The following is a 26,714-nucleotide window of genomic DNA, read 5'->3' on the forward strand; positions in this document are numbered from 1 at the left end:
AGGCTGCCCAGAGAGGTTGTGGAGTCTCCTTGTCTGGAGGCTTTGCAGCCCTGTCTGGATGTGTTCCTGTGTGCCCTGTGCTGGATTCTCTGCTCCTGCTCTGGCAGGGGCTTGGACTGGAAGCTCTCCAGAGGTGGTGGAGTCACTATCCCTGGAGATGTTTAAGCAAAGCCTGCATGAGGCTCTTAGTGCCATGGTCTGGTTGATTAGACAGGATTGGGTGATCAGTTGGACTTGGTGATCTTGGAGGTCTCTTCCATCTTGGTTGATTCTGTCATTCTGGCCCTGGCCCCAGCCCTGGCTCTCCCCTGGTCCTGGTACCTTCAGGGACTCCCTTGTAGGAGCATCTGGGTGAAGCTAGGCCAGGCCCTGGGACTGTCACTGTCACTGTCACTGTCACTCACCTCCCAGGGGCTGAACTGCGGGAAACTGAGGAGATGGCACCAGTGAAAGAAAAAGCAGGCAGTGGTGGGTCTGGCTGGAGAGGGCTTTAATGAACCCACTGCCCGGGGTGCCAGGCATGGGGAAGCATCATGGGGTGGCAGGAAAATGCCCTTCCCTGTGGGGTCTGCGAGAGGCACTCTGGTGCTTAGTGAGAGCTGTGGGGAACCTTCCTCTGTGCCATGGATCAGCCAGGCTCTGGGAGCATCCCTGAAGGATGCCCAGACCCAGAGCCTCACCAAGCATGGCCATGAGTGCCCTGCACCCAGAAAGGATGCTCAGACCCCAAAGTACACTGAGGAAGAGATATTAGAGGACCCTCAAGCCCCAGAGAGCATTGAGACTCATGCCCTGCACCCAGGAAGGATGCTCAGACCCTGAAGGACATTGAGGAAGGGATGTCAGAGGGACCTGAAGTCCTGCAGTGCTTGGGTATGAGTTTGACAGGAGCTCTGGGGTGCAGGCAGTGCTGCCACATCCAGCTGGCCCCCATCCTAGAGCTTGAGTGCCGTCACACGGGGAATGTGGAAGGGACAGGTCTCCTCTGACCCTGTGGAGCTGCAGAAAGAGAAAGAGGAAACATCAGGGGATCAAGGAGGAGCCCACATTTCCCCTCCCTGCCTCCTGCCCACCCCATGCAGCCTTCCTGCCCACCCCGTGCCCGCCGCTTACATGAGCCGATTGCGGATGGGGCGGAAGTGTTTGGTGAGCCTGACAGCAAAGATGATGTTGGGGATGAGGAAGAAGGTGCAGCACCCCAAGCTGAACCAGAAAGCATTCTGCAAGGAGAGAGCACAGGGGTCCCCTCTGAGTTCACAGAATCAACCAGGTTGGAAGAGACCTCCAAGATGATCAAGTCCAACTGATCACCCAAGCCTAACTAATCAAGCAGACCATGGCACTAAGTGCCTCATCCAGGCTCTTCTTAAGCACCTCCAGGGATGTCAAACCCACCCCCACCCTGGGCAGCACATCCCAATGGCCAATCTCTCTTTCTGTGAAGAACTTCTTTCTAAGATCAAGCCTAAACTTCCCCCTGCACAGCTTGAGGCTGTGTCCCCTCCTTCTGCTGCTGGGTGCCTGGGAGCAGAGCCCAACCCCCACCTGGCTACAACCTCCCCTCAGGTAGTTGTAGAGAGCAATGAGGTCTGCCTGAGCCTCCTCTTCTCCAGGCTAAACACCCCCAGCTCCCTCAGCCTCTCCTCACATGGCTGTGCTCCAGACCCCTCCCCAGCCTTGTTGCCCTTCTCTGGACACCTTTGAGCAACTCCACATCTTTCTTGGATTAAGGAGCCCAGAACTGGACACAGGGACAGGTGCACAGGGACAGGCAGCCCCCAGCCTGTGGAGGAATCTGGGGAGCCTTGTGGTGGCTTGGTGGCCTTGTCCTGGTGGAATGGGGGGTGTTTGGGCTGCTGCCATGAATCCCTGCTGGGTGGCGGTGGGATGCTACACACTGTAGGTCTCTGCTGGACCCCCATGGAGGGATGAGGATCCTTACCCAGGGGTCAGCGATGCGGTCACACAGGATCACTCGGCCGTTATCCAGGGCCGTGGCGAGCGGCTGGCACGATGCCACATCTTCCCTCAGCTGGAACCAGAAGCAGAGGCAAGACATAGACACGCTCCTGGCCCCAGGTGATGCATTTTGCTGCCTCAGCTCAGGGCTTGCACACAGCATCTGTGGGGGCTCCCAACCCCAAAGAATCGTCCTGCTGGCAAGGTGGGCACCTACCGTCTGCCCGACCCAGTTGAGGTACTGTGTGAAGTAGCGCAGCTCCTTCCTGGTGAAGCAGCCAATCTCCTGGGCAGAGGGAGGGCAGAATGGAGGGCAGGAGCTGTGCTTCTCAGCTCCAGCTCCAGCCCAGCTCCAGCTCCGCTCCAGCCCAGCTCCAGCTTCAGCCCAGCTCCAGCTCCAGCTCCAGCTCCAGCCCAGCTCCAGCTCCAGCTCCAGCTCCAGCCCAGCTCCAGCCCAGCCCAGCTCCAAATCCAGCTCCAGCTCCAGATGCAGCCCAGCTCCAGATGCAGCCCAGCTCCAGATTCAGCTCCAGATGCAGCCCAGATCCAACCCAGCTCCAGATCCAGCCCAGATCCAGCTCCAGATCCAGCCCAGCTCCAACCAGCTCTGGGCTCATGTCAGGCTTAGAAACAAGGGCTGGAGCCTTGAGGCACTCCTCTTGCAGCAGGCTGTTCTCTTTCTTTCTGGCTGTGAGGACTTTGTAGCCCCTCCAGGGCTAACCCAGGCCCAACTCACCTGCCGGAGGATCTGCTGGGCTTGCAGAGGCAGTCGGGCTTCCACTGAGGCCGTGGTGGTCAGCGTTGTCTTCACCAGCTCCTGGGGAAGCACAGGGAGGGCAGAGCATCCTTAGAGCACTGAGCAGCAGGATGGGTGCCCCAGGGGTGGCAGGAGCAGGGCATGTGCCAAGCTTCAAATTGAGTCTGACTGAGGGAAAGCAGGGAGAGAGGGGCCTGCCCCAGTCAGAGAAACTCCCTCACAGGGAGGGGGTGAGATGAGACACTGAGGGACATGCTACCACTATAGGGTAAGGGGCAATGGCTTTGAGCTGCAAGAGGGGAGATTGAGACTGGAGATGAGGAAGAAATTCTTCACAGTGAGGGTGGTGAGACAGTGGAACAGGTTGCCCAGAGAAGCTGTGGATATCCCCTCCCTGGAGGTGTTCAAGCCCAGTCTGGATGACACTTGGGCAACCTGGAGGTGTCCCTGCCCATAGAAGGGGTTGGAACTGGATGATCTTTAAGGTCCCTTCCAACCCAAACCGTTCCATGACTCTGTGACAGCTCTGCCAGGGATGCTGAAATACACCCAGTGCTGCAGGAGGGTCTCTGATCTGCAGCAGCAAATCTCCTTGCTAAAGAAGACTGATCCTCCCTGGGTGACATTTGTCCTGGCTCTGCCATCACCGTGGAACTGGCTTTTTGGGGCCCTGGCAGACAAGTCCCTGCTTATTTTTGAGAACTGGAAGAAACCATGCAAGTACCTGGAGGTGCGGTGCCAAGCGGGAGAGGAACTGGACGCTTTCCCCCAGCTTTGCCTGTGGGACAGGGAGGTGAGAAGGCTGCAAAATCCCTGTCCCCCCTTTCATGGGGACACCACCAGGCAAAGGCCAGCAGCACCACCAGCCCAGCATGGACTCACCACCAAAGCCTCCTGTGACTGCACTGTGGAGTTCTGCATCTGCCAGAGGGCCCTGGCCTCGGCGGCCAGCCGCCCTGCCACGGTGCTGTTCCTCTAGGGGGGGGGACACAGAAGGGTTATGGTGTCCCCGGGGGCACACAGGCAGCCCCCACTGCCCACCCCACTGCTCACCTGCATTTTCTGCAGCCCCTCAAGGTTCCTTGCCAGGCCAGGGAGACTGGTCTGCACCACAGGGATTTTCATCTGGGGGAAAATGGAAATTGGTGGCTGGCTAAAATCTCCCCCCTGGAAGCCAGCCTCAGGTGTGGCTGGGTGCTATAGTTTAAAGCTAAGTGCCTTAGCTTAGTGTCCTACCCAGAAACAAGAACAGGAACTTTCTGGCCATCTTCAAGTTAAAAAAAAGTAAATAAAATTGGCCATTGGCCACACAAAAGAAAACTACTGATATTTTGTACACATCATTCCATTGGTTTGCTAATGAGGATAAAAGTTAAGCTGCATAAATATTTCTGTCCTCTTTTTGTTCCTTCTCTCTGTGGATCTCTGCTTTTGCATTGCTCCCTTAGCTCCTTCCTGACCTTCTGCTGGTGTAGATGTTGTGTGAGTGTGGGGGCTTGAAAATCTACACCCCACCCCCACAGCTATTTTGGAGAAAACTACCTCCAAAAATAAAAATTGCCAGACCAGCTCAGTTTGGGATGGAAGCAAATGAAGCTCTGTTTACAGCAAACTACAATCTAGGAATATGAAATGCAGTGAAGATGTACCAAATATACAACAGATGCACCAAATATACAACAGATGCACCAAATATACAACAGATGTACCAAATACACAATAGATGCACCAAATATACAACAGATGCATCGAATATACAATAGATGTACAATGTCTATATATTTGCAATTTATAAACAACACAGAAACGCCTCAGACCCCCCTGGATGGATCCAGGGGACCTGTCACCTCCTCCCACATTCCCTCCCTCCTTCCCCTTACCTCACACAGTAGTCAAAGCAGAGCTACCCTGGCAAGGCCATGGATGAGAGAGAGGAAAGTTGGAAGCAGAAGCAACAAGAGAAGAAAAGAGAAAGAACTGGGGGTGCATTCAGAGGAGTGTGTCCAGCAGAGCCAAAGGTTCTCTTCCCCCTCTATTCTGCCCTGCTGAGGCCACAGCTGGAATATTGCATCCAGCTCTGGGCTCCCCAGGTCAGGAGGGACAGGGATCTGCTGGAGAGAGTCCAAGAGAGGGCTCCAAGGATGCTGAAGGGCCTGGAGCAGTGCCTGGGGAGGAGAGGCTGAGAGCCCTGGGGGTGCTGAGTGTGGAGAGGAGAAGGCTGAGAGGGATCTGCTCAATGTCTCTCAAGAGCTGAGGGCTGGGGGGCAGGAGGCAGGGGCCAGGCTCTGCTCACTTGCACCCTGGGCTAGGCCAAGGGGCACTGGATGGAAACTGCAGCACAGGAGGTTGCAGCTCAGCAGGAGGAGGAACTTCTGCACTGGGAGGCTCCCAGAGGCCTGGAGCAGGCTGCCCAGAGAGGTTGTGGAGTCTCCTTGCCTGGAGCCTTTGCAGCCCTGTCTGGATGTGTTCCTGTGTGCCCTGTGCTGGATTCTCTGCTCCTGCTCTGGCAGGGGGCTTGGACTCAATGATCTTTGGAGGTCCCTTCCGACCCCTGACATCCTCTGAGCTGTGATCCTGTGTGAGACTCTGAGACTTTCTAATGCTGGGGATTCTACAACACAGTAATAAAGAACTACTGAGAGGACTTCTGAGATTCTCTGCCCTCTGCATCTCTGGAATCTCATGATTCAGCAGCAGGGCTCATGCCTCATTCATCACCCATGGCACCTCCTTACCAGGGCTTACTACAACATCCTGTGAGCCTGTGTGAACTGTTTGTGCCTCTGCTCTATATTCCCATTAGCAATCCAATGAATTCTATAGACCTTACCATGAATTTCGTTTTGCTTCCAATGGTAATTCATTTTACTTTCAGTCTTTGCAGTCAGGATTGAAAGTTCCCCCTTCAAACTGTAAAGGTGAGGTACTGGGAAAGGGAGGAGAGGGGGAGGAGAGGTTGCAAGCAGCTCCTCTTGCTTGTCCAGAGGGGTCTGGCAACAATTCCAGGGGGTCTTTGTGTTGTTTCTAAATTGTAAATACAGGTCTGTATATATTTTGTACACATCCACTGCATTTTATAGTTCTAGATTTTAGCTTGCTTTGTGTGGCAGTTTGAGGCTGATACCTAGGAAATTTTCCACAGATTGAGTGATAGAATGTAAATAAATTACCACTGGATGTAGAAAGGGAAAATAATGATAGGGTCTAAATAACCCCATTGCTAACTAATATTAAGTTATTTTGTATAAATTAATTTCCTCTCTTTTTCAGCTCTTTGCTGCTTGCATCTGCTTGGCTCTTGCTGACCTTGGCTGTGTTTCTTTGTTGTGGCTAAATGCTAAGAAACTACTCTCTGCTTATCTCTTGTTTCTCTTTTCCCTTGTCTGGGGGGGGGGTGGGGTAGAGGGAGAAGCTATTGGTAGCCCCCTGCTTTTGTCCAGAGGGGTTCTTGTGTTGTCTATCAATTGTAAATCCATGTAAATATTGCATATTTTGTACATATTCATTGCATTTTGTATTTCTAGATTGTAGTTTTGCTTGGACACAGAACTTCATTTGCTTCCATCTGAGCTGGTCTGGCAATTTTTATTTTGGGGGTGATTTCAACCCACCACACTTTGTAAATATAACTTTGTTCTACTTCTAAACCTCCTGAGCTAGCCTGGTGATTTCTTTTTGGGGATAAATTTGTTGGGAGGATTAATTTCAACTCACCACACTTTGTAAATATAACTTCATTCCACTTCCAAACCTTCTGAGCTAGCCTGGTGATTTATTTTTGGGGGGAAATATCCAATTTGTTGGGGAGTAAATCTCCAATTTGTTGAGGGGATTGATTTCAACCCACCACACTTTGTAAATGTAGCTTCATTCTTCTTCCAAACCTCCTGAGCTAGCCTGGTGATTTGTTTTGGAGGCAAATATCCAATTTGTTAGGGAGTAAATCTCCAGTTTGTTGGGGGGGTTGATTTCAACTCATCACATTTTATAAATAGAAATTCATTCTTCTTCTAAACCTTCTGAGCTAGCCTGGTGATTTTATTTGAGGGTCAATATCAAATTTGTTGAGGAGAAAACCTCCAATTTGTTGGGGGGGGTTTGATTTCAACCCACCACACTTTGTTAATAGAGCTTCATTCTACCTCCAAACCTTCTGAGCAGGCCTGGTGATTTATTTTTGGGGGAAAATCTCCTATTTGTTTGGGGGAGGGCAATTTCAACCCACCACACTTTGTAAATATAAATTAATTCCAATTCCAAACCTTCTGAGCTAGCCTGGTGATCTCTTTTTGAGGGTAAATGTCAAATTTTTTGGGGGGTAAATCTCCGATTTTTAGGGGGGAGGCAATTTCAAGCCACCACACTTTGTAAATAGAGCTTCATTCTACCTCCAAACCTTCTGAACTAGCCTGGTGATATATTTTGGGTGGAAAATATCACATTTATTGAGAGGTAAATCTCCAATTTGTTGGGGGGATTGATTTCAACTCATCACACTTTGTAAATAGAGATTCATTCATTCTTCTAAACCTCCTGAGCTAGCCTGGTGATTTATTTTGGAGGTAAATCCCCACTGGGCCAGATGCTGCCTGCTGCAGGCAGGACCATGAGCAGCCATCCCCTCACCTCCTCCTGGAAGCGTCCATAGTCCACCTCATCCACTCCACTGCGGGCGAAGGTCTCCAGGTCCTGCCTGCCCTCGCTGCGGAGCAGCCTCACGTCCCCCAGGCGTGCAGAGAAGTCCCCCAGGTGCTTCTGGAATCCTGCTGTGTACTGTGAGGGGGAGAGATGAGGGAGGATGAATCCTTGATACCAGTCCAGGCTGGGGGGTGATGAGACTGAGAGCAGCCCTGCAGAAAAGGACTTGAGGGTGCTGGTGGGTGAGAAGCTGGAGAGGAGCCAGCAATGGGCACTGGCAGCACAGAAGGGCAGTGGCAGCCTGGGCTGCATCCAAGGCAGTGTGGCCAGAGATGGAGGGAAAGGATCCTGCCCCTCTGCTCTGCTCTGGGGAGACCTCACCTGCAGGGCTGGGGCCAGCTGTGGGACCCCCAGCACAAGAGAGATACGGACCTAATGGAGAAGGTCCAGAGGAAGCCACAAAGATGATCAGAGGGCTGGAGAACATTCCCCATGGGAACAGGCTGAGAGAGTTGGGGCTGTTTAGGCTGGAGAAGGCTCCAGGGAGACCTTAGAGCTGCACTTCTGCAGGGGACCTATAGGAAGCTGGGGAGAGACTGTTCAGAAGGTGCTGTGGGGATAGGCCAAGGGGCAATGGTTTGAAACTGGAGCAGGGCAGGTGTAGGTTGGACATCAGGAGGAAGTTGTGCACAGGGAGGGTGGTGAGACACTGGGACAGGCTGCCCAGGGCTGTGTTTGGGGCCTTGTCCCTGGAGACATTCAAGATCAGACTGGATGTGTCCCTAGGCAGCCTGATCCAGTTGGAGATGTCCCTGCTGAGTGCAGGGGGGTTGGACAAGATGCCCTTGAAGGGTCCCTTCCAAACCAATGCACTCTGTGACTGAATCCCAGTAACTCCAGTAAAAGTCAGGCACCCTCACACCAATACCAAAAGCTGTGGCTGCAGCCAGCCCTTACCTTGGGGGTTTTCAGATGCTCATCCAGGTCATAGGACCTGTCAAGCTGCAGCACCTCCCACAGCCCTGCACCATTCTTGCACTCTCTGGAAAGGAAAGAGGGGTTGGCAGTGTGACCCCAAATTCATCCCCCAGTCTAGGGGCAGAGGTGGGCTCCTGCAGCACCCACCGGTACATGGCACTGAGGTTGGAGTCCCTCCTGAGGTTGAGCTGCCGACTGAGGTTCATAGATGGAGGCAGGTTCCCAGGGGTGTCAATGAACTGGGCCAAATGGGGGAGAAAAAGAGGGTCAGGATCAGGCACAGGCGTTCCTAGCACTGATTTTGAGGGTGCTCTGCCCTCACAGGTGCAGCCAGAGCTAATCTTGCCTTGATTTGTCTGATCCCACGGCAGAGCCAAGGCTCTTTCAGCTGGAAAGCAGCAGACAGCCCTGTGCACAGTCATGGAACAAGCCCTGATCCCATTCCCAACCCTGCTCTTGAGCCCATCACAGCATGTGGCCCACCCCAAGCACCCCAGGGACCCCCAAGGACCAGAGGACAGGGGTCCTGCAAGTAGGAGCTTCACCTTGAATGAATCAATAGCATGAGGACAGCTCCCCACTGCTGATGCAAATCCAAGGATCTAATCCTAAACTTAACCTTCTGGTCTAGGATGGAGCCTTTCCAGATGGGTTTAGGGGGAGGTCACAGAGTGTTTGGAGGTATTTTGGTGCACACAAGCAGAGATTTATGGGCTGATGGGTGGGTGTGTGGCCACCCACCTTATAAATCTCCTGGTTGACCCAGTTCCTGCAAACCAGTGTCTGGATGTTGCCCCCAACCAGGAAGGTGGCAAAAACCAGGAGGATGAGGAGCCAGGAGAACAGGAAAGCCAGGCCCACACCGCTGAAAGAAAGAGAGAAGGGAGGTGTCAGCAGTGGCTTTGCAGTGGGCAGAGAGGCTTGTGGGGACCTGCCTGGCCAGCTGCAGCCCCGCGGCTCCCTCCTGCGCCCGGGCACGCCTGGGAAGGGCCCGCGGGAGAGAGGTGTGCCAGGCAGCGGGGCCAGGGTGTGGGAGCTGCCAGCTGCCAGGGAGGAGCAGCTTCTCCCAAACCCGCCGGCGCAGGCGGCGGCTTCAAAAGCCTTTCCACTCGCCCAGTTTGGCTGCGCCCCTCTGGTCTTGGGGGATGCGCGATGACAACAGCCCCCCCGCGGCCCCCACAGGGCTGCTTACCCCAGGAGGAGCTTGGCACCGGCTTCTCCTCGGCACTCGTAGTCGCTGGGGTCCTCCCGCTTGGAGAGCCCATATGCCCCCAGGGCCATCCCTGACACGTTGCAGGCGAGGATGAGGAGGATGATGGAGCAAAGCACCGTGCCCGCAATCCACCTGGGGGAAAGAGCAGCAGAGCACAGCCTCGAGATACGGAGCTGGTGCATCAGCCTGGGGCTCGCAGTGGGGCCCAGCGCCCATCTCTGCTGCATCCCCCGCACCACGGCGTGCCTCCCGGTGTCACCTGTACTGCTCGAAGCGCTCCACCTCCCGCAGGTAGGGCTGGCTCCTGTCCTCTGCCTTCAGCAGGGCTTCGCTGACGGGCAAGGTGTAGTCGGGAAGAGGGAAGCTGTTGGCGATGGACTGCACCTTCTCTGTCACGCTGGCCATCTCGTCCCGCAGATCTGTGGGGCCGAGGCCATGCTGAAGGATCCCCGTGGCCCACTCTGTGTCCCCCAAACTGGGATTTGCCCCATGGAGGGTGTCCCCACTCGTTGCAGCTCGATCCCACTCACCCTGAATGACCTGTGCCATCCTCTCCACAGCCAGCTCCGGGATGGAGTTGAAGGTGCCGTTGCCCTGCGAGGAAGGAGGGGGTGCTGAGCAGCTTGTCTGGGGCTGCCCATGGACAGCGACCCCCATCACTGCACCCTGACACCCCCCCCCCCAACCTGACGAATCATCTCTGCAAAGTCACTTCGGGGCAGCCCAGCCAGCGCCTTCAAAACCTTCTCCACCGACGGCACCTTGGGGTGGAAGAAGCAACCCATGAGCGTTGGGGCTACCCGAGTTGGGGGGTTGGGGGGTGATGACGGCGGGGGACAGGCAGCCCATCCCACCTTGCCGTAGTCAGCGCCCAGCGCCAGGCTCTGTGCCCTGCCCAGGATGCTGGCGCAGGAGGTGCAGCGTGGATCATCCAACAGCTCAACCACGCTCCGACGGCGTTCCCGCAGCGCCGGCTCCAGCTCGGCCCGGGCCGAGGCCAGCGCCCGTGCGGTCCGCTCGAGAATCTGTAAATGGTGCAGCGAGGTCTGTAGGTCTTAAAGAGAAAGCCCAGGGCTAGTTCACGCTGCTCTGCCCAGCCCCCCCGGCTCTCCGGCGAGGCGTCGGCACCGGCACCGCACCGGGGAGAGCCGCGCTCGGCCGTACCTCCAGCCCTGTCCTGCAGATCCGCCAGCGCCGCGTAGGTCATAGCCTTGAGCTGCGTGTGGATGGACAGCCCCACGCTCCGGCTGAGCCCTGCAAGCCACCGAGTGCCCCATCAGCATCTCAGCCCGCTGGGAAGCTCGGGATGGTGCCTGCGAGTGCCCGGCACGGTGCTTACCTCCCAGGTCAGAGATTATCCGCTGTCGGGGCACCTCGAACTGGTCCACCACCATCTGCACCCCCTGCCAGGAGAGAGGAGCCGGTCAGGCAGGGGCAGCAGGTGTCGGGAGGGGAGGAAGACACACATTGCCTTTTCAAATACATTTTTAATACGGCTGTTCCACCTCCTCTCACCTCCCAAACTACTCCACGAGGGAAGCGCAGCCAGGGTTTGGGCTGCACCCCATGCCAGGGACGGGGAAGCCACTCGGGGACCCACCTGGGGGACGTTGTTGATGTGCTGCCGCAGCGTGCGCAGCGTGGTGGGCACAGCCCCCAGCCCCGGCTCCATCTGCCCCTTCACCCGCTGGCTGCTGACCAAGGCGCAGGTCACGCTGATCCTGCCAGGGGCAAGCAGGCGGTGATGGAGCTGCCCGGCAGAGCCTCCCAGCCCCGTAGGGCAGGGCTCCCCTCACCCAGGGTGGTTCATGGGGTGCTCTGGGTGGACTCACAGGATGATGAGGGAGGTGAGGGACAGACAGGCCAGCAGGCAGTGCCGGCGGCAGCCCAGCGAGCGAGGGTGGGCACGTAGGCGGCCCCCGCACCGCCGGCGGCTCCGGCAGTAGCAGAAGCACATCCCGGCCACCGGCATGGCCACGGTGAAGAGCAGAGCCACCACGGCACAGACAACGTAGCCCAGCTCATACTGCACCACCTACGTGATGGAAGAGCCTGATGGGCACCGATGCGCCCGACTTGGGGAGCTCCATGTGCCCAGGTTGCCCTAGGTGCCATCCCCATGGGATCCCCCACCTCACTCCCCTGCTCACCTGTGATGTCCGTACCGAGCCAGGGTCGTTCAGGGCTGCTCTGAGCAGCTCTGCAAAAGAAACCACAGCACCAGTACAAGGGGTCCCAGAGGTCCCCAACGCTATGGACCCCCCCCAGCCCTCCCCGGGCAGTGGGGCTGGCACGGAGGCAACATCCTGCTCCGTGAGGAGGTTCAGACTCCCCGGGGCAGCTCTGGACACAGAGATTGCAGAGAGCAAAGCTCTGTAGGTCCTCACAGCTGTGGCAGTGGGGTCCCAGCTCGGGACTCACCTGTGGGCAGGGGGTTCTGCTGGATGAGGTCCAGGCAACGCCGGACGAGGCTGTAGAGGGGATCGAGCGAGCTGGGGACTCGGTGCAACGCCGGCACCCGGATCTCGGTGTGCGTGTCGGTGAAGCGCAGGACACTGGCGGGGCCGGCAGGGTGGCATTGCTGGGTGCCAGCGGTACCCAGCAGTGCCCAAGCCAGCAGCAGCAACCCGACTGCCTGCATGGCTTTGGCAGCGAAAGAGAGAGCCGGCAGGGCTCTGTCAGCCTGCGAGCGGGCAGAGGGACATGCCCGGCCCCGGGTGGCTCTCCCCGGCTCTGCTCCGGGAAACCTGCCTGACGGGTCGGCCGCCGCGCAAAGCCCAGACGCTGCCGTGGCTTGTTCCCGCGATGGGCTCCCTGGGGCGGCTGGGCTTGGCGGGGCTGTGTGGAGGCGTCTCCCAAACCGTCCCAGGCCTGTTTCACAAGCCCCAACATCCCTGAGTCACCACCATGGGATCCCCACGGTCAAGGCCGTTCCCAAAACGGATGGCAAAACCCCTCGGGGATTGTGGAGAGAGGGTCAGGTGGCAGTGAACCCTCTGCCTTCGGACTGGGGAGTGCTTATCTTCACCACGGCCACCTCAAGGAGAGATCCGGGATTTGAGCATCACTTGGCAGGTGGAAAAGCCCTTGGGGGTGTATCTGTGCCTACAGATGGGGTCCCAAAGGGGCAGGAGCACCCTGTGCAAGAGCATCCCGAGATCTAGAGCAGCAAAGGGCTGTGCAGGAGAAGGGAAAGCAGGGAGAACCCGGGGAGAGGGATGCTGAGTTCTGGCTAGTGATGCCTGCATGGTGTCCGGGTGTGAGATGAATTTTCCAGGCTCAGCTGGTCCCTGCCTCACGCCCTGAGGCTGCTGCGGCTCCTTCCCAGGGCCGGATCCTGCTCTCCAGCATGGGCTGAGCACTAATTACAGGGTTGGCTGGAAATGAAGGAGGTTCAACCTGATTTACCCAGCACGGGGTGGGGGCAGCCCCCTTGTGCCCAGACGGCCTCAGGGCACCCCGAGAGCTCAGCCCCCCACTCGGCCGGGCGAGTCGAGCCGGCCCTGGTGCTGACACCTCCACCTTCCCAGCATTTTCCTGACTATGGAAAAGAGGCTTTCCTCCCAGCTGGAGATGCCAGCAGCATCTTTCCAGGCCGGGCACACAGGGTGCTGTTCCCCACCACCCTCTCGAGATGCCACCAACTGGAAAATCCTGACCTGGTTTGGCTGAATCTTTGTCCCAAGACAAAAATCCCAGGGCCAGGGAAGTGTGGAGGCTGGAAAGGGAGGATGTGAGGGTACAGGAACATACCTGTGTCTGTCTGTGGGAAAGGAGCCTCAGCCACTTCCACTGCCACTGGGGTGGTGACAGTGATGCTGGTGATGATTTCTCATCCCCATGATGGTTTCGCCATCCCAACAATTACCCATCCCAGTGGTGGGGGTTTTATGGAGGTGATTTTCAACAAGGCTGAGGGTTGGGTCCTGCACTGACATCACAACAACCCCAGAAGGCTCCAGGCTGAGGCAGAGTGGCTGGAAACTGCCCAGTTGAAAAGGACCTCAGGATGTTGGTCAACTGTGGTCAAATATGATCCAGTGTGTGCCCAGGTGACCAAGAAGGGCAGCAGCAGCCTGGCCTGGAGCAGCAATGGTGTGGGCAGCAGGAGCAGGGAAAGGATTGTGTGCCCATACTGGGCACTGCTGAGGCTACACCTTGAGTGCTGGGGTCAGTTTCGGGCTCCTCACTCCAAGAAGTACATTGAGGGCTGGAGCAGGGCCAGAGAAGGGCAACAAAGATGGGGAAGGATCTGGAGAAGAGGGTTGGGGACGAGCAGCTGAGGGAGCTGGGGGTGTTGAGCCTGGAGAAAAAGAGGCTGAGAGGAGACCTTCTGGGTCTCTCCAGCTCCCTGAGAGGAGGCTGGAGCCAGCTGGGGGTTGGGCTCTTCTCCTAAGGAACAAGTCACAGGACAAGAGGAAATGGCGTCAAGTTGCCGTGGGGGAGGTTCAGGTTGGACATGAGGGACAATTTCTTCCCCCAAAGGGTTGTCCAGGCATGGCCCAGGTTGCTCAGGGCAATGGTGGAGTCCCTGATCCTGGAGGGGTTTTGAAGCCATGGAGATGTGGTCCTGAGAGACAGAGATGTTGGTACTGGCACAGTGACACTGGTACCGGCACAGTGATACTGGTACTGGCACAGTGACTCTGGTACTGGCACAGTGATACTGGTACTGGAACAGTGACACTGGTACTGGCACAGTGACACTGGTACTGGCACAGTGACTCTGGTACTGGCACAGTGATACTGGTACTGGCACAGTGATACTGGTACTGGCACAGTTACACTGGTACTGGCACAGTGACTCTGGTACTGGCACAGTAACACTGGTACTCAAATAGAGAAGGGCTGGTGGGAGATGTGATGGTTGGAGGCTGTCTAGGGTGCAGTGACCATGAGATAGTGGAGTTTTCAATATGCAGGGAAATAGGGAGGAGCAGTAACAGAACCCTCACTTTGGACTTTCGGAGGGCAAACTTCAGGTTGTTCAGGCAACTTATTCAGAAAGTTCCCTGGGTAAAAGCCCTTAAGAACAAAGGGGTCCAGGATGGTTGGACCTACTTCAAACAGGAGCTCTTAAAGGCACAGGAACTGGCAGTTCCCACATGCCGTAAGACGAGCCAGCGGGGAAGACGACCGGCCTGGATGAGCAAGCAGCTCCTGAAGGATTTAAGGGAAAAAAGGAGGGTTTATCGCCTTTGGAAAGGGGGGGAGGCAACTAGTGATATGTTTAAGGATGTTGCTAGATCATGTAGAAGAAAAGTTAGAGAGGCAAAAGCACAGTTAGAAATTAAACTGGCCGCTTCCGTGAAGGACAACAAAAAGCATTTTTATAAATATATTAATGCTAAGAAGAGAGGCAAGAGGAGCCTCCACTCTTTACTGGACGTGGAGGGTAACATTGTGACTAAGGGTGAGGAGAAGGCTGAGATTCTAAATACCTTCTTTGCCTCCATTTTCAACAGTAAGGCAGGAGGACTTCAGGATAACTGGCCTCCTGAGCTGGTTGATGGGGTCAAGGAGCACTGTTGTACTCCTGAAATCCATGTGGAATTAGTTCGAGACTTGTTGAGTCACTTGGATATTCACAAGTCCATGGGACCTGATGGGATTCATCCTAGGGTGCTGAAAGAGCTGGCAGATGAGCTGGCCAAGCCTCTCTCCATCATTTTCCACCAGTCCTGGCTCACTGGAGAGGTCCCAGAAGACTGGAAACTGGCCAATGTGACACCCATCCACAAGAAGGGACGCACAGAAGAACCTGGGAACTACAGGCCTGTCAGCCTGACCTCAGTGCCAGGGAAAATCATGGAGCAGATTGTCTTGGGGGCAATCACTGCATACCTGAAGGATAGCCAAGGAATCAGGTCCAGCCAACATGGATTTAGGAAGGGCAGGTCCTGCCTCACCAACCTGATCTCCTTCTATGATCAGGTGACAGCCTGGTGGACGTGGGAAAGGCTGTGGATGTAGTCTACCTGGACTTCAGCAAGGCCTTTGACACTGTCCCCCACAGCAAACTCCTGGCCAAGCTGTCAGCCTGTGGCTTGGACAGCAGCACTGTGCTGGGTTAGGAACTGGCTGGAGGGCCGAGCCCAGAGAGTGGTGGTGAATGGTGCCACTGCCAGCTGGCAGCCTGTCACTAGTGGTGTCCCCCAGGGATCAGTGCTGGGCCCCATCCTGTTCAATATCTTTATTGATGATCTGGATGAGGGGATTGAGTCCATCATCAGTAAATTTGCAGATGACACCAAGCTGGGAGCAGGTGTTGATCTGTTAGAAGGTAGAAGGGCTCTGCAGAGGGACCTTGACAGGCTGGACAGATGGGCAGAGTCCAACAGGATGGCATTCAACGAATCCAAGTGCCGGGTGCTGCACTTTGGCCACAACAACCCCATGCAGAGCTACAGGCTGGGGTCAGAGTGGCTGGAGAGCAGCCAGGCAGAAAGGGACCTGGGGGTACTGGTTGACAGCAGCTGAAGATGAGCCAGCAGTGTGCCCAGGTGGCCAAGAGAGCCAATGGCATCCTGGCCTGCATCAGGCATAGTGTGGCCAGCAGGAGCAGGGAGGTCATTGTACCCCTGTACACAGCACTGGTTAGGCCACACCTTGAGTCCTGTGTCCAGTTCTGGGCCCCTCAGTTTAGGAAAGATGTTGAATTGCTGGAGCATGTCCAGAGAAGGGCAACGAGGCTGGTGAGAGGCCTCGAGCACAAGCCCTATGAGGAGAGGCTGAGGGAGCTGGGACTGTTTAGCCTGGAGAAGAGAAGGCTCAGGGGAGACCTCATTGCTGTCTACAACTACCTGAAGGGAGGTTGTAGCCAGGAGGGGTTTGGTCTCTTCTCCCAGGCAACCAGCACCAGAACAAGAGGACACAATCTCAAGCTGCGCCAGGAGAGGTTTAGGCTGGAGGTGAGGAGAAAGTTCTTCACAGAGAGAGTGGTTGGCCATTGGAATGTGCTGCCCAGGGAGGTGGTGGAGTCACCATCCCTGGAGGTGTTCAAGAGGGGATTGGACGTGGCACTTGGTACCATGGTTTAGATAGGCATGAGGCGTAGGGTGACAGGTTGGACTCGATGATCCTTGAGGTCTCTTCCAACCTTCTTGATTCTTGATTCTACTGGCATGGCTATGCTGGTGCCAATACTAGGGCAGTGATGCTGGTGCTGGTACTGGGAAGGTGATGCTGGTACCAGTACTGGCACAGTGATACTGGTACTGGCACAGTGACTCTGGTACTGGCACAGTGACACTGGTACTGGCACAGTGATACTGGTACTGGTACAGTGACTCTGGTACTGGCACAGTGATACTGGAACTGGCACAGTGACACTGGTACTGGCACAGTAACACTGGTACTGGCATGGCTATGCTGGTGCCAATACTAGGGCAGTGATGCTGGTGCTGGTACTGGGAAGGTGATGCTGGTACCGGTACTGGGAAGGTGATGCTGGTATTGGGGCAGTGACTTTAGTACTGGGACAGGGATACTGGTACTGGGACAGTGATGCAGCACTCATACTGGGATGGTTGGGGATTGTCCTGGGGTACTAGCACAGCGACACTGGTATTGGGGTGATAATGCTGTTGCTGGTGGTACTGGGACAGTGATGCCATACTGGGCTGATGATGGCCGTACTGGGGTGGCGCTGGCGGTACTGGTGTGGTGATGACAGTACCGGGTCGGTGATGCCGGTACTGGGCTGGCGGTGCCTGTTCCGGGGCTGTTGTACCCATTTCGAACCACGAGGCAGCGCCACCGCCTCAGGCGAGGAGCGGAGCGTGGCCTCCCGAAGGGCGTGGCCTCCTGGGGGCGTGGCTTCCAATGGGGCGTGGCCTCTTGAGGGGCGTGGTCTCGCCGGGTGCCCCTCTCAGGACGGCGGCCGCGCGGGGTCATAGCCAGGGAAGGCGGAAGTGACGTCATGGCGCCGGGTGTCGCCGCTGTCGCCATCATGGTGGGCAAGTCCCGCGTACCGGAGCGGTGAGTGTGTGTCTGCCGTCTTCTCCGCATGTAGATCCGCGGCTTCCTCCCGTCCGCCGCTCTCCCAGGGCTTATCCCGCGGCGGCCTGCGGCCAGCTGATGCCGAGAGCCGTGGGGCCCGGGCGGGCCCTGTCAGCAGCCGCGCTCTGTGCTCCGTTACATTGAACGTGGCACAGCCCCCGGCAAGCCAGCAGCCGCGGCTCGAAGTGCAGGGGGAGTCACGGGATGGGGAGATGAGAGTCCCTGACCTGGGAGGGGGTTGAGGATCTCAGGGCTGGGGGCGAGCTCGGGGCCAGATCCCTGTGGTAGCGGTTTGACGTCTCTGTGCTGCGGGCTTTAGGTGGACCAACTACCTCCCGCTGGGCAGGAGGATGCCGGGCACCCGCTTCATCGCCTTCAAGGTCCCCCTGAAGAAGGTAAAACACCACTGGACGCGGTGAGCCTGTGCGGGTGGAAAGTGGCTGCGGGCAGGGGTCGTTTTGTGGAAAATCGGCGAGCGAATTGCTTCCGAAGAGAGCGTCACTGGGTGGTTTCGTTGTTTGGTTTTGGCGAGCGCTTTACGACGCGTGGGAGGGAGGAGCACAGCAGCTGTCTGAGCACTCGGAGTGTGTGACAGCATCGCGGTGGTGTCAGCACTGTGTAGGGAACCAGGAACGACTTCTGGGTGTCGTTGGCAGCTTTCTGGGTGCTGGCAGCACTGTCTGGGCACTCGAGTAGGGGAGGGTTGGCTCTGTCAGGGCAGGAAGGGTGCTGTGGGCAGCCCCTGCCAGTGCTGCCAGGTGCCTGGAGGCCATGGCAGTGTGGTGAATGTTGTGCTGGGGCCAAGTTTTATGAGCAGAAGCTGTCAGAAGTTGGTGTGGCAACAGCACTGCCCACTTGGCTGAACCTGGAGGTCACTGCCCCTGTGTGCTGTGGGGAGCTCTGCTCCAGAGTGATTTGAACACAGCATTTGTGCCTAAAACATCACATCTGTGGGAGTTACAGAGCTCATGATGGGGAGCAGTGCTGTTTGCTCATCTCCATTTCAGCTGCAAAGCGTTTTTGATAGCTTCCACCCAATAAAAACTTCATTTCTGAATGTGTTTGTCATGCTGTGATGTTTTGCCACACTGTAAAGTCTTCAGTCAGTCCTGGAAACCCTCACCTGAAGAGTGCTAAAGCACTGAGGGCCTAAGCATGTTGTGGTTTGGTTCAGTGTAACTCGTGTCAGCCTGCATCTGCCTTTCCTCCTTGCCTGCACCTTTGTGTTTTAAGGGGTGACTTTTGGAAGGTTCTGAAAGAGAATCCCCAGGGAGGTGGTTGAATCCCCATCCCTGGAGGAGTTTAAAAACCTCAGAGATGTGGTGCTGAGCAACCTGGTTTAGATCCAGACTTCTGAGAGTTAGGGAATGGTTGGACTTGGTGACCATGAAGCTCCTTCCCAACCAAAATGGTCCAGGGAACCTCTTCCCACTGATGACAGTGCACCTGAGTTTTGTGTCTGCTCTTAAACATTCTTTCCCCTCAGAGCTTTGATCAGAAGCTTCCTCCAGAGGACAGGTTTTCACCTTGTGACCTCCTTAAGAAAATCAAAGAGCAGAAGGAGGAGCTGGGGCTGATCATTGACCTAACCTACACAACTCGCTACTACAGGCCAGAGGTCAGTCTTGGTCTTGCTGCTGGGGCAGGGAAGCTCAGAGCAAGTCCTGATGCTGCTGATCAAGTGCACAAAGTCTCTCAAGAGGAACTAAATGTAAAGAGAGTGTGAGGCACTGGAATCCTTTGCAGGGGGCTGAGGTGAGGCCCATTGGGATGGGGTCTTCATCCTTGATCGAGCACAAACCTGATGTCTTCAACCCCCGTGGTGCAGATCCTCTTTGTACCAACCTGCACAGGTTTTGGGACACCCTGAAGCTGCTCTTTGCAGGTTCAGCTGATTACAGCCAGCTCTGGCTTGTGTGAGTAATTGCTTGGAAAGGTTTTCCAGCCCTCTGCATGGGCTTTGTCCTCCCCAGGGAAGAAAAAGCAAAGGCATGAGAAGCAAAAATGCAGAGAGGCTGCTCAGGAGTGCAAGGCAGTGCAGCAGAGGTTTTCTTACCTAAATCTGTGTTGTTAATCTCTTAGACACAGTGACAGGCTTGAGCACCTCCCCTGTGGGGACAGGCTGGGAGAGTTGGGGCTGTTCAGCCTGGAGAAGAGAAGGCTCAGGGGGACCTCAGAGCAGCCTTCCAGGACCTGAAAGGAGAGCTGGGGAGGGACTTTTGACAAGGGCTGGAAGTGCCAGGATGAGGGACAATGGCTTTGAGCTGGCAGAGGGGAGACTGAGAGTGGGGATGAGGAAGAAATTCTTTGCAGTGAGGGTGGGGAGAGACTGGCACAGGCTGCCCAGGGAGGCTGTAGCTGCCTCCTGCCTGGAGGTGTTCAGGGCCAGGTTGGATGAGGCCTTGAGCAGCCTGGGCTGGTGGGAGCTGTCCCTGCCCATGGCAGGGGGTTGGAACTGGATGAGCTTTAAGGTTTCTTCCAGCCTAAAACATTCTCTGACTCAATGACTTCTGGCTTCTGAGCTGTGGTTGTCAAATCCATAAGAATCCTCAGGCTTTTCCTGGGCTTTATTGATGTCCTTCCTTGTAGGAGCTCCCAGCCACACTCTGCTACTCCAAGATCTTGACAATGGGCCATGAAATCCCAAACAAACAAACCATTTACCAGTTCAAATATGTGGTAAAGAAGTTTCTGGAAGACAACAAAGACAATGGTAAGTGTGGCTTTCCCTGCTCCTGGGAAGGGCACTGTGGACTTGGGAGGCCAGAGAGGTTTTAGTGAACAGCAGAAATTTATTGACCATCTCTTGGTGTGTGAATGTCAAGATAATTAGGTTGGTTTGTTGAGGAGAAGGAATTCAGCAGTGCAGGATCTAGTTAGAGGCCTGTAGGCTTGTGGTGCTCTCCAGGGGTCAGGGCTGGGTCCAGCTTTGGTCATCATCTTCATCAATGACCTGGATGAGGGGCAGAGAGGACCCTCAGGCAGTTTGCTGATGGTGCCAAACTGGGAGGAGTGGCTGACACCCCCCAGGCTGTGTTGGCATCCAGGGAGCCCTGGGCAGGCTGAGAGCTGGGGGAGAGGAAACTCGTGGAGAGCAACCAGGGCAAGGGCAGGGTCCTGCCCTTGGGGAGCAACAACCTCCTGCAGCAGGACAGGGGAGGGAGGACCTGCTGGGGAGCAGCTCCAGGGAGAAGGAGCTGAGAGTGCTGGGGGACAAGAAGGTGCCCAGGAGCCAGCAATGTGCCCTGGGGGCCAAGAAGGCCTCAAGGGTGTCCTGAGGGGCATGGAGAAGAGTGTGGGCAGCAGGGAAAGTTCTCCTCCTCCTCTACTCTGCCCTGGTGAGGCCACATCTGGAGTCCTTCATCACAGACACAAATGGGATTCTGCTGGGGGCATTGTGGAGATAGAGCACTGGAATCTAACCTGCTTGTTGTGTTACAGACAAACTGATAGGAGTTCACTGCACCCATGGCTTGAACAGAACTGGCTACCTGGTCTGTAGGTGAGTTGGCTTTAGTCAGGTTTTGGCATCCCCAGCTTTGTCTTGCTCCAGGGGGAAATAGGTTGGCAGCAGGAAAACAAGAATGAAACAATCTGCATAAGCTCAGATGTAGTGAAGACAAGGATCTAGAGCTTTTCAGCTTTGAGAAGGTTGGTGTTAAGGGACACTTTTTAGCCCTTATTCCACAAGTCCCAGCATGGAGAGGGTTGGAAACAACCTCTGGAGCTCAGCCAGCCCAACCCCCCTGCTCTAGCAGGGCACCCACAGCAGCTTGCCCAGCAGCACAATGCCCAGGGGGGGTTGGAAGCTCTCCACACAAGGACACTCCACAACCTCTCTGGGCAGCCTGCTCCAGCCCTCCAGCACCCTCACAACAAACAACTTTCTCCTCCTCTTCACATGGAACCTCCTGGGTGCCAGTCTGTGCCCCTTGCCCCTTGTGCTATCCCTGGGCACCAGTGAGCAGAGTCTGGCCCCAGCCTCTTGCCCCCCACAGCTCCTTTAGCTCTTGCTGAGCATTGCTCAGCTCCCCTCTGGGGCTGCTCTTCTGCAGGCTCTCAGCCCCAGGGCTCTCAGCCTTTGCTCCTCCCAGAGCTGCTCCAGGCCCCTCAGCAGCTTCCCAGCCTGCCCTGGACTCTCTCCAGCATTTCCCTGTCCCTCTGCAACTGGGGAGCCCAGACCTGGACCCAGGACTCCAGATGAGGCCTCACCAGGGCAGGGTAGAGTGGGAGAAGAACTTTCCTTGCTCTGCTGGCCACACTCTTCTTCATGCCCCCCCAGGACACCATTGAGCCCTTTTTGTCTCTGAGGGCACATTGCTGGCTCCTGGGCACCTTGTCCTTCAACACTCCCAGGTCCTTCTCCTTGGAGCTGCTTCCCAGCAGGTCCTCCCTCCCCTGTCCTGCTGCAGGAGGTTGTTGCTGCCCAGGGGCAGGACCCTGCCCTTGCCCTGGTTGCACTTCCTGAGGTTCCTCTCCCCCAGCTGCAGCCTGCCCAGGTTGTTTCATCACTCAACGCCAATGCTCCGTTCTGGCTGTAAAGATTTGACTCCCAGTTCTTCTTCCTTTTTTGTGTATCAGCACTGAGCTGGCAGTGTTTGCAGAGTCCATTGCTTAACTGGAGCTTTCTTTGCTGCTCTCTTCAGGTACCTGATTGATGTGGAAGGCATGGAGCCCAACGCGGCCATCGAACGTACGTCTGTCCGTCTGTCCTCTCCTTCACATGTGGGAGCTTTGGCCTGGGCTTGTGGTTTTAGGTGGTCAAAAGCTTTGGGCTGGCTCCAGAGAGCTAATTTTGGTTTAGCTCTTTGGCATGTGGAATGGGAGCTGGAGCTGTTGGGGTTTCTTTGAGGTACTTGGAAAGGATTGTTCAGGGAGGTCATGGCTGTCCCCTCCCTGGAGGTGCTCAAGGCAAGGCTGGATGAGGCCTTCAGCAACCTGGGCTGTTGGGAGGGAGCTGTCCCTGCCCATGGCAGGGAGGTTGGAACTGGATGGTCTTTGAGGTCCCTTCCAACCCAACCCTTTCCATGATTCTTTATTTCAGTTTCTGGCCTGACTGTGGAGCTAGGGAGGGCTGAGTGGACATGGGGGGCACAGAGGGAAGGTTGGGTAGAGCCACACTGCAGCTGTGCCTTGTCACAGGCTGTGGTATGAAGGGCTGAGTGGAGTCATCCTGGGTGAGCTGAGTGTGGAAGTGGTGACTGAAGGGGTTCAAGTCCTTCTGAAAGGGTTTCAGGGCTCTGCAGCCTCAAAGAGGACTCAGAGCCTTCTTGTAACTCAGCTCTGTCTCTCTCTCCAGTGTTCAACAGGTCCCGAGGGCATCCCATAGAGAGAACCAACTATATCCAGGACCTTAGGAAGAGAGCTGTACAGAAGTAACGGTTTGCTTTTTGTGTACCTGTGTCCAGGCAGAGCTGCTGTCCAGCTGCAGCTCCAAGGAGGGGAGGGAGAACAGTGGGGAAGGAACAAGGTGGGCATTTGGGAGACCTGGGCTTGGAGATCTCCACAAGCCTCCTGCCTGTCTTTTTTTGGGGGAGCAGTGAATGGGGGTTGTGTGCCAAATAGCTGTGATCACCTGTGAATGGCTTCTGGACACAGTCAAGTCATGCAGAATTCTTTTGAAGGAACTGTGGAGTGAAGAGTTTCAGCTCAGGCTCCTTCAAAGACAAATCCAGTGCTGCAGCAAACACTAAAAAGCAGATCACCAAGCACCATCCACATCACTCCAACCAGCACCCCTTGGCAGTGCCCAGGTAGGTTTTTGCTTCTCCCCTCCCTGCAGACGGAACAGAACAAGCTGCTTCTCAGCTGGGAGACACTTCAGCTTGGCTTTGGAACAGCTACAACTCCCTCACTGCTTGCCAGCTCTGTGGTGGGGGGGAAAAAACCCTCCCTCAAACTTGTCTACAGCTTCTAGGCCTTGGGGGTGCTGGGGGAGGAGAAGCTCAACAGCAGTGAGCACTTGCAGCCCAGAGAGCCAAGCAGAGCCTGGGCTGCAGCAGGAGAAGTGTGGCCAGCAGGGCCAGGGAGGGGATTCTCCCCCTCTGCTCCACTCTGCTGAGACCACACCTGGAGCTCTGTGTCCAGTTCTGGAGCCTCTGTTCCAGGAAGGATCTGGAGGGGCTGGAAGGTGTCCAAAGAAGGGCCACAAGGATGAGCAGAGGGCTGGAGCTGCTCTGCTCTGGAGACAGCCTGAGAGAGTTGGGGTTGTGCAGGCTGGAGAGGAGAAGGCTCCCAGGAGAGCTTCTGGTGGCCTTCCAGGATCTGAAGGGGGCTACAGGAAAGCTGGGGAGGGACTTTTTAGGTTTTCAGGGAATGATAGGACTGGGGGGAATGGAGCAAAACTAGAAATGGGGAGATTCGGATTGGATGTCAGGAAAAAATTATTCTTCCCCATGAGGGTGGTAAGAGCCTGGCAGAGGTTGCCCAGGGAGGTGGTGGAAGCCTCATCCCTGGAGGTTTTTGCAGCCAGGCTGGATGTGGCTGTGAGCAACCTGCTGTGGTGTGAGGTGTCCCTGCCCATGGCAGGGGGGTTGGGGCTGGCTGAGCCTTGAGCTCCCTTCCAGTCCTGACCATTCTGTGATTCTAAATCAACATTGAATCGTTGCTTGTGTCTACAGCAGCCAAGCTCTTTGCCTCTGAAGGATGTTCTTGTGCCTGTAGATATGGAGTAACAGGGCTGACAGTGCTGCTGCTGCTTGTTCCCAGGGGGGTAAATGTTCCCAGGCTTTCTTGAGAGGTTTCAGAGAGTGCAGGAGGGTTTTGGATCAGGTGCCAAGTCAGGTTGCTTTGCTTTGAGAGTGAAGCAATAACTTCCTTTCTGTTCTAGGCTGTTCCCAGCTCAGGAAGAATGGCAGAGGAAGAGTGAATGCAGGTAAAGAGCTTCCTCTGGTGCTCAGGGACATGGCTTGATGGTGACCTGGCAGTGTTGGGTTAACAGTTGGACTTGATCTTAAAGGTCTAATCCAACCAAAACAATTCTGTGGTTCTCTAAATCTCTTGACCTGGGATGCACTTCCTAGGCAGGAGATGACCTCTGAAACCATTCCAGGAGCAGACTCATGTTGGCCAGTGCCTGCTTCTGGCAGAGCAAGGACTCCTTCAGCCCTGCTCTCCAGGGGCAGATGAAATGTTTCCTGCTGAAAATGTTTTCCTATTGCTCTGCACTGGCAAGGCCACACCTTGAGTACTTGGGTTCAGTTTTGGGCCATTGAGGGCTGGAGCAGGGCCAGAGAAGGGCAACAAAGCTGGGGAAGGGTCTGGAGAGCAGGGCTGGGGAGCAGAAGCTGAGGGACCTGGGGGTGTTGTGCCTGGAGAAAAGGAGGCTGAAGGTTGGAGCAAAATGATCCAATTGAACTGCTGGAGGAGGTCCAGAGGAGACCACAAAGATGAGCACAGGGCTGGAGCACCTCCCCTATGGGAACAGACTGGGGAGAGTTGGGGCTGTTCAGCATGAAGGGTCTAGGGAGACCTTAGAGCAGCCCTCCAGTACCTGAAGGGCTCCAGGAGAGCTGGGGAGGGACTTTGGACAAGGGCTGGGAGTGCCAGGATGAGCAACAATGCCTTTGAGCTGGGAGAGGGGAGATGGAGACTGGAGAGGAGGAAGAAACTCTTGAATGGGGGTGGGGAGAGACTGGCACAGGCTGCCCAGGGAAGCTGTGGCTGCCTCCTTCCTGGAGGTGTTCAAGGCCAGGCTGGATGAGGCCTTGAGCAGCCTGGGCTGGTGGGAGGTGTCCCTGCCCATGGCAGGGGAGTTGGAACTGGATGAGCTTTGAGGTCCCTTCCAACCCAACCCATTCTGTGAATCTATGAATCTGGAGGGGCTGAGGGGATTCACAACCATCCCTTTGGTGCTCTGCATCCAGAGACACAGAACTGCCTGGACTTCTCGTGGCACTGACTTCTACGTTTCCTTGCAGGAGCTCCAGCAGCGCCAGGAAGAGCCGGCGGCGAGGCCCCAAGGTGCAGGCACAGCCCCAGGAGCTGGCAGCCGGCTCAGCTGCGCAGAGGCAGCCCTGCGCTCTGGCAGCCAGGAACTCGCAGCTCACCTTGCCTGGCGAGGAGCTGCGCAAGGGACTTTGCTTCTCCACCCAGACCCCCCAGTTCTACCCACCACAGAAATCTCCTGCAGCCAGGAAACGCAAGCGCCGGCGGAAGAAGCCTGCAGAGACAGCCTAGGGACTGCGGGACCTTACCGAAGCGCGGCCGAGGGCTGCGGCAGCGCCCCGGGGGCGGCTCCGGGATCTCCAGCTTGAACGAGCATCGTCTCTGTAACCTCCCACCAGCAAGAGTCAGGAACTGCAAACGTAGAGCTCTTAATCCTAACAACACAGCTCTTGGGGCTGACGTTTTTTCCCCCCCCCCTTCTTTCCTCCCTTCCATTTGATACTTTCACAAATCCGAGAGGAATTTTGTAATCCTCTGTCGTACCAGAGACTCCCTGAGGGATGTGGAGAGTAAGCATGGACAGAGTTGAAATGAAACATCCCTTTACCCTTCAACAAGAAAGGGCATTTCCTTCGTTTTCTCAGCACAAGAAATGGGATTCGGCCTGGAAGGAGATTTATTTTTGTTCTTTTCCCCCACTTTTGCTAAAGTAAAGCTCCACCGTGTGTAAAGCTCACTTCCTGCGCCTGTTCTTTCTACCCCGAACGGGCCTGACGCGGCCTGCGGGAGCCACCCGAACACACACCCACGCGGGCTGTGGGGCGGTGGACTCTGGCCTCGCCGTCTGAAGGTTTTGGGGTGAGAAGAGCGATTTCGGGGTGTTCCGGAGCGGGGCGGCTGGAGGGCGCTGCGCCTTTAAGGGCTGAGGGCAGGCGTCTGACGTCATGACGTCTCAGGGACAGGAAGCGGCGGGGTGGGCGTGGGGGCGGAGCAACGTGCCCGGATGATACGTCGGCTTCTGATTGGCTGTTGAAAGAGAGGCGGGGCGGGAACGCCGGCGTTTCGGCAGCAACCCGGAAGCGCTGAGAGGTAGGCGGCGGCTGGCGGCGCCAGGTCAGAGCCGGGCCCCAGGCTGCGGGACAGGCCGGGCGGGGAGGATCCCTTCCTCTCGTGGGGGGCTGAGCCAGGTGGGCTGCGCTGCAGGAGGGGTGGGTGTGTCGTCTCGGCCTTCCCCTCATGGGGCTCCGGTCGTGAAGGGCTCTAGCTGTGGATGCCTTTCCC

At 56.2% G+C, this 26,714-nt stretch overlaps 2 protein-coding genes across 2 annotated transcripts; one reads left to right on the plus strand and one right to left on the minus strand.

The window, feature by feature from the left end:
* Positions 1–935: 935 nt before the first annotated feature.
* On the minus strand, positions 936–12,186 carry PROM2 (prominin 2). Its single transcript, XM_054396641.1, has 23 exons — positions 11,967–12,186; positions 11,696–11,745; positions 11,378–11,580; positions 11,146–11,266; positions 10,885–10,948; positions 10,710–10,799; positions 10,400–10,599; positions 10,232–10,306; positions 10,076–10,139; positions 9,805–9,964; positions 9,525–9,677; positions 9,074–9,197; positions 8,480–8,571; positions 8,312–8,396; positions 7,343–7,489; positions 3,770–3,841; positions 3,599–3,691; positions 3,441–3,494; positions 2,696–2,776; positions 2,177–2,245; positions 1,943–2,032; positions 1,114–1,220; positions 936–999 (listed from the first exon to the last, which is right to left on the minus strand). Exons 1-23 carry the CDS (start codon positions 12,184–12,186, stop codon positions 936–938), a joined length of 2,478 nt encoding a protein of 825 aa, XP_054252616.1.
* Positions 12,187–17,495: 5,309 nt separating this feature from the next.
* On the plus strand, positions 17,496–25,724 carry DUSP11 (dual specificity phosphatase 11). Its single transcript, XM_054396596.1, has 10 exons — positions 17,496–17,525; positions 17,866–17,941; positions 19,033–19,164; positions 20,136–20,259; positions 20,988–21,048; positions 22,193–22,239; positions 22,846–22,921; positions 23,171–23,299; positions 24,376–24,420; positions 25,466–25,724. Exons 1-10 carry the CDS (start codon positions 17,497–17,499, stop codon positions 25,722–25,724), a joined length of 978 nt encoding a protein of 325 aa, XP_054252571.1. The 5' UTR covers position 17,496.
* The last annotated feature ends 990 nt before the right edge of the window (positions 25,725–26,714 follow it).

Source organism: Indicator indicator, chromosome 38, assembly GCF_027791375.1.
Source record: "Indicator indicator isolate 239-I01 chromosome 38, UM_Iind_1.1, whole genome shotgun sequence".
NCBI lineage: Eukaryota > Metazoa > Chordata > Aves > Piciformes > Indicatoridae > Indicator > Indicator indicator.

Excerpts from the sequence above, each read along its gene's own strand:
- PROM2 (XM_054396641.1), bottom strand. The coding sequence starts at position 12,186 with ATGCAGGCAGTCGGGTTGCTGCTGCTGGCTTGGGCACTGCTGGGTACC. Across the intron at positions 11,581-11,695 it reads GCTCGGTACGGACATCACAG|GTGGTGCAGTATGAGCTGGG; the intron begins GTGAGCAGGGGA and ends TCCATCACGTAG. Across the intron at positions 2,777-3,440 it reads GCTTGGCACCGCACCTCCAG|GAGCTGGTGAAGACAACGCT; the intron begins GTACTTGCATGG and ends GTGCTTCCCCAG.
- DUSP11 (XM_054396596.1), top strand. The coding sequence starts at position 17,497 with ATGGTGGGCAAGTCCCGCGTACCGGAGCG. Across the intron at positions 17,526-17,865 it reads AAGTCCCGCGTACCGGAGCG|GTGGACCAACTACCTCCCGC; the intron begins GTGAGTGTGTGT and ends TGCGGGCTTTAG. Across the intron at positions 20,260-20,987 it reads GGAAGACAACAAAGACAATG|ACAAACTGATAGGAGTTCAC; the intron begins GTAAGTGTGGCT and ends GTTGTGTTACAG.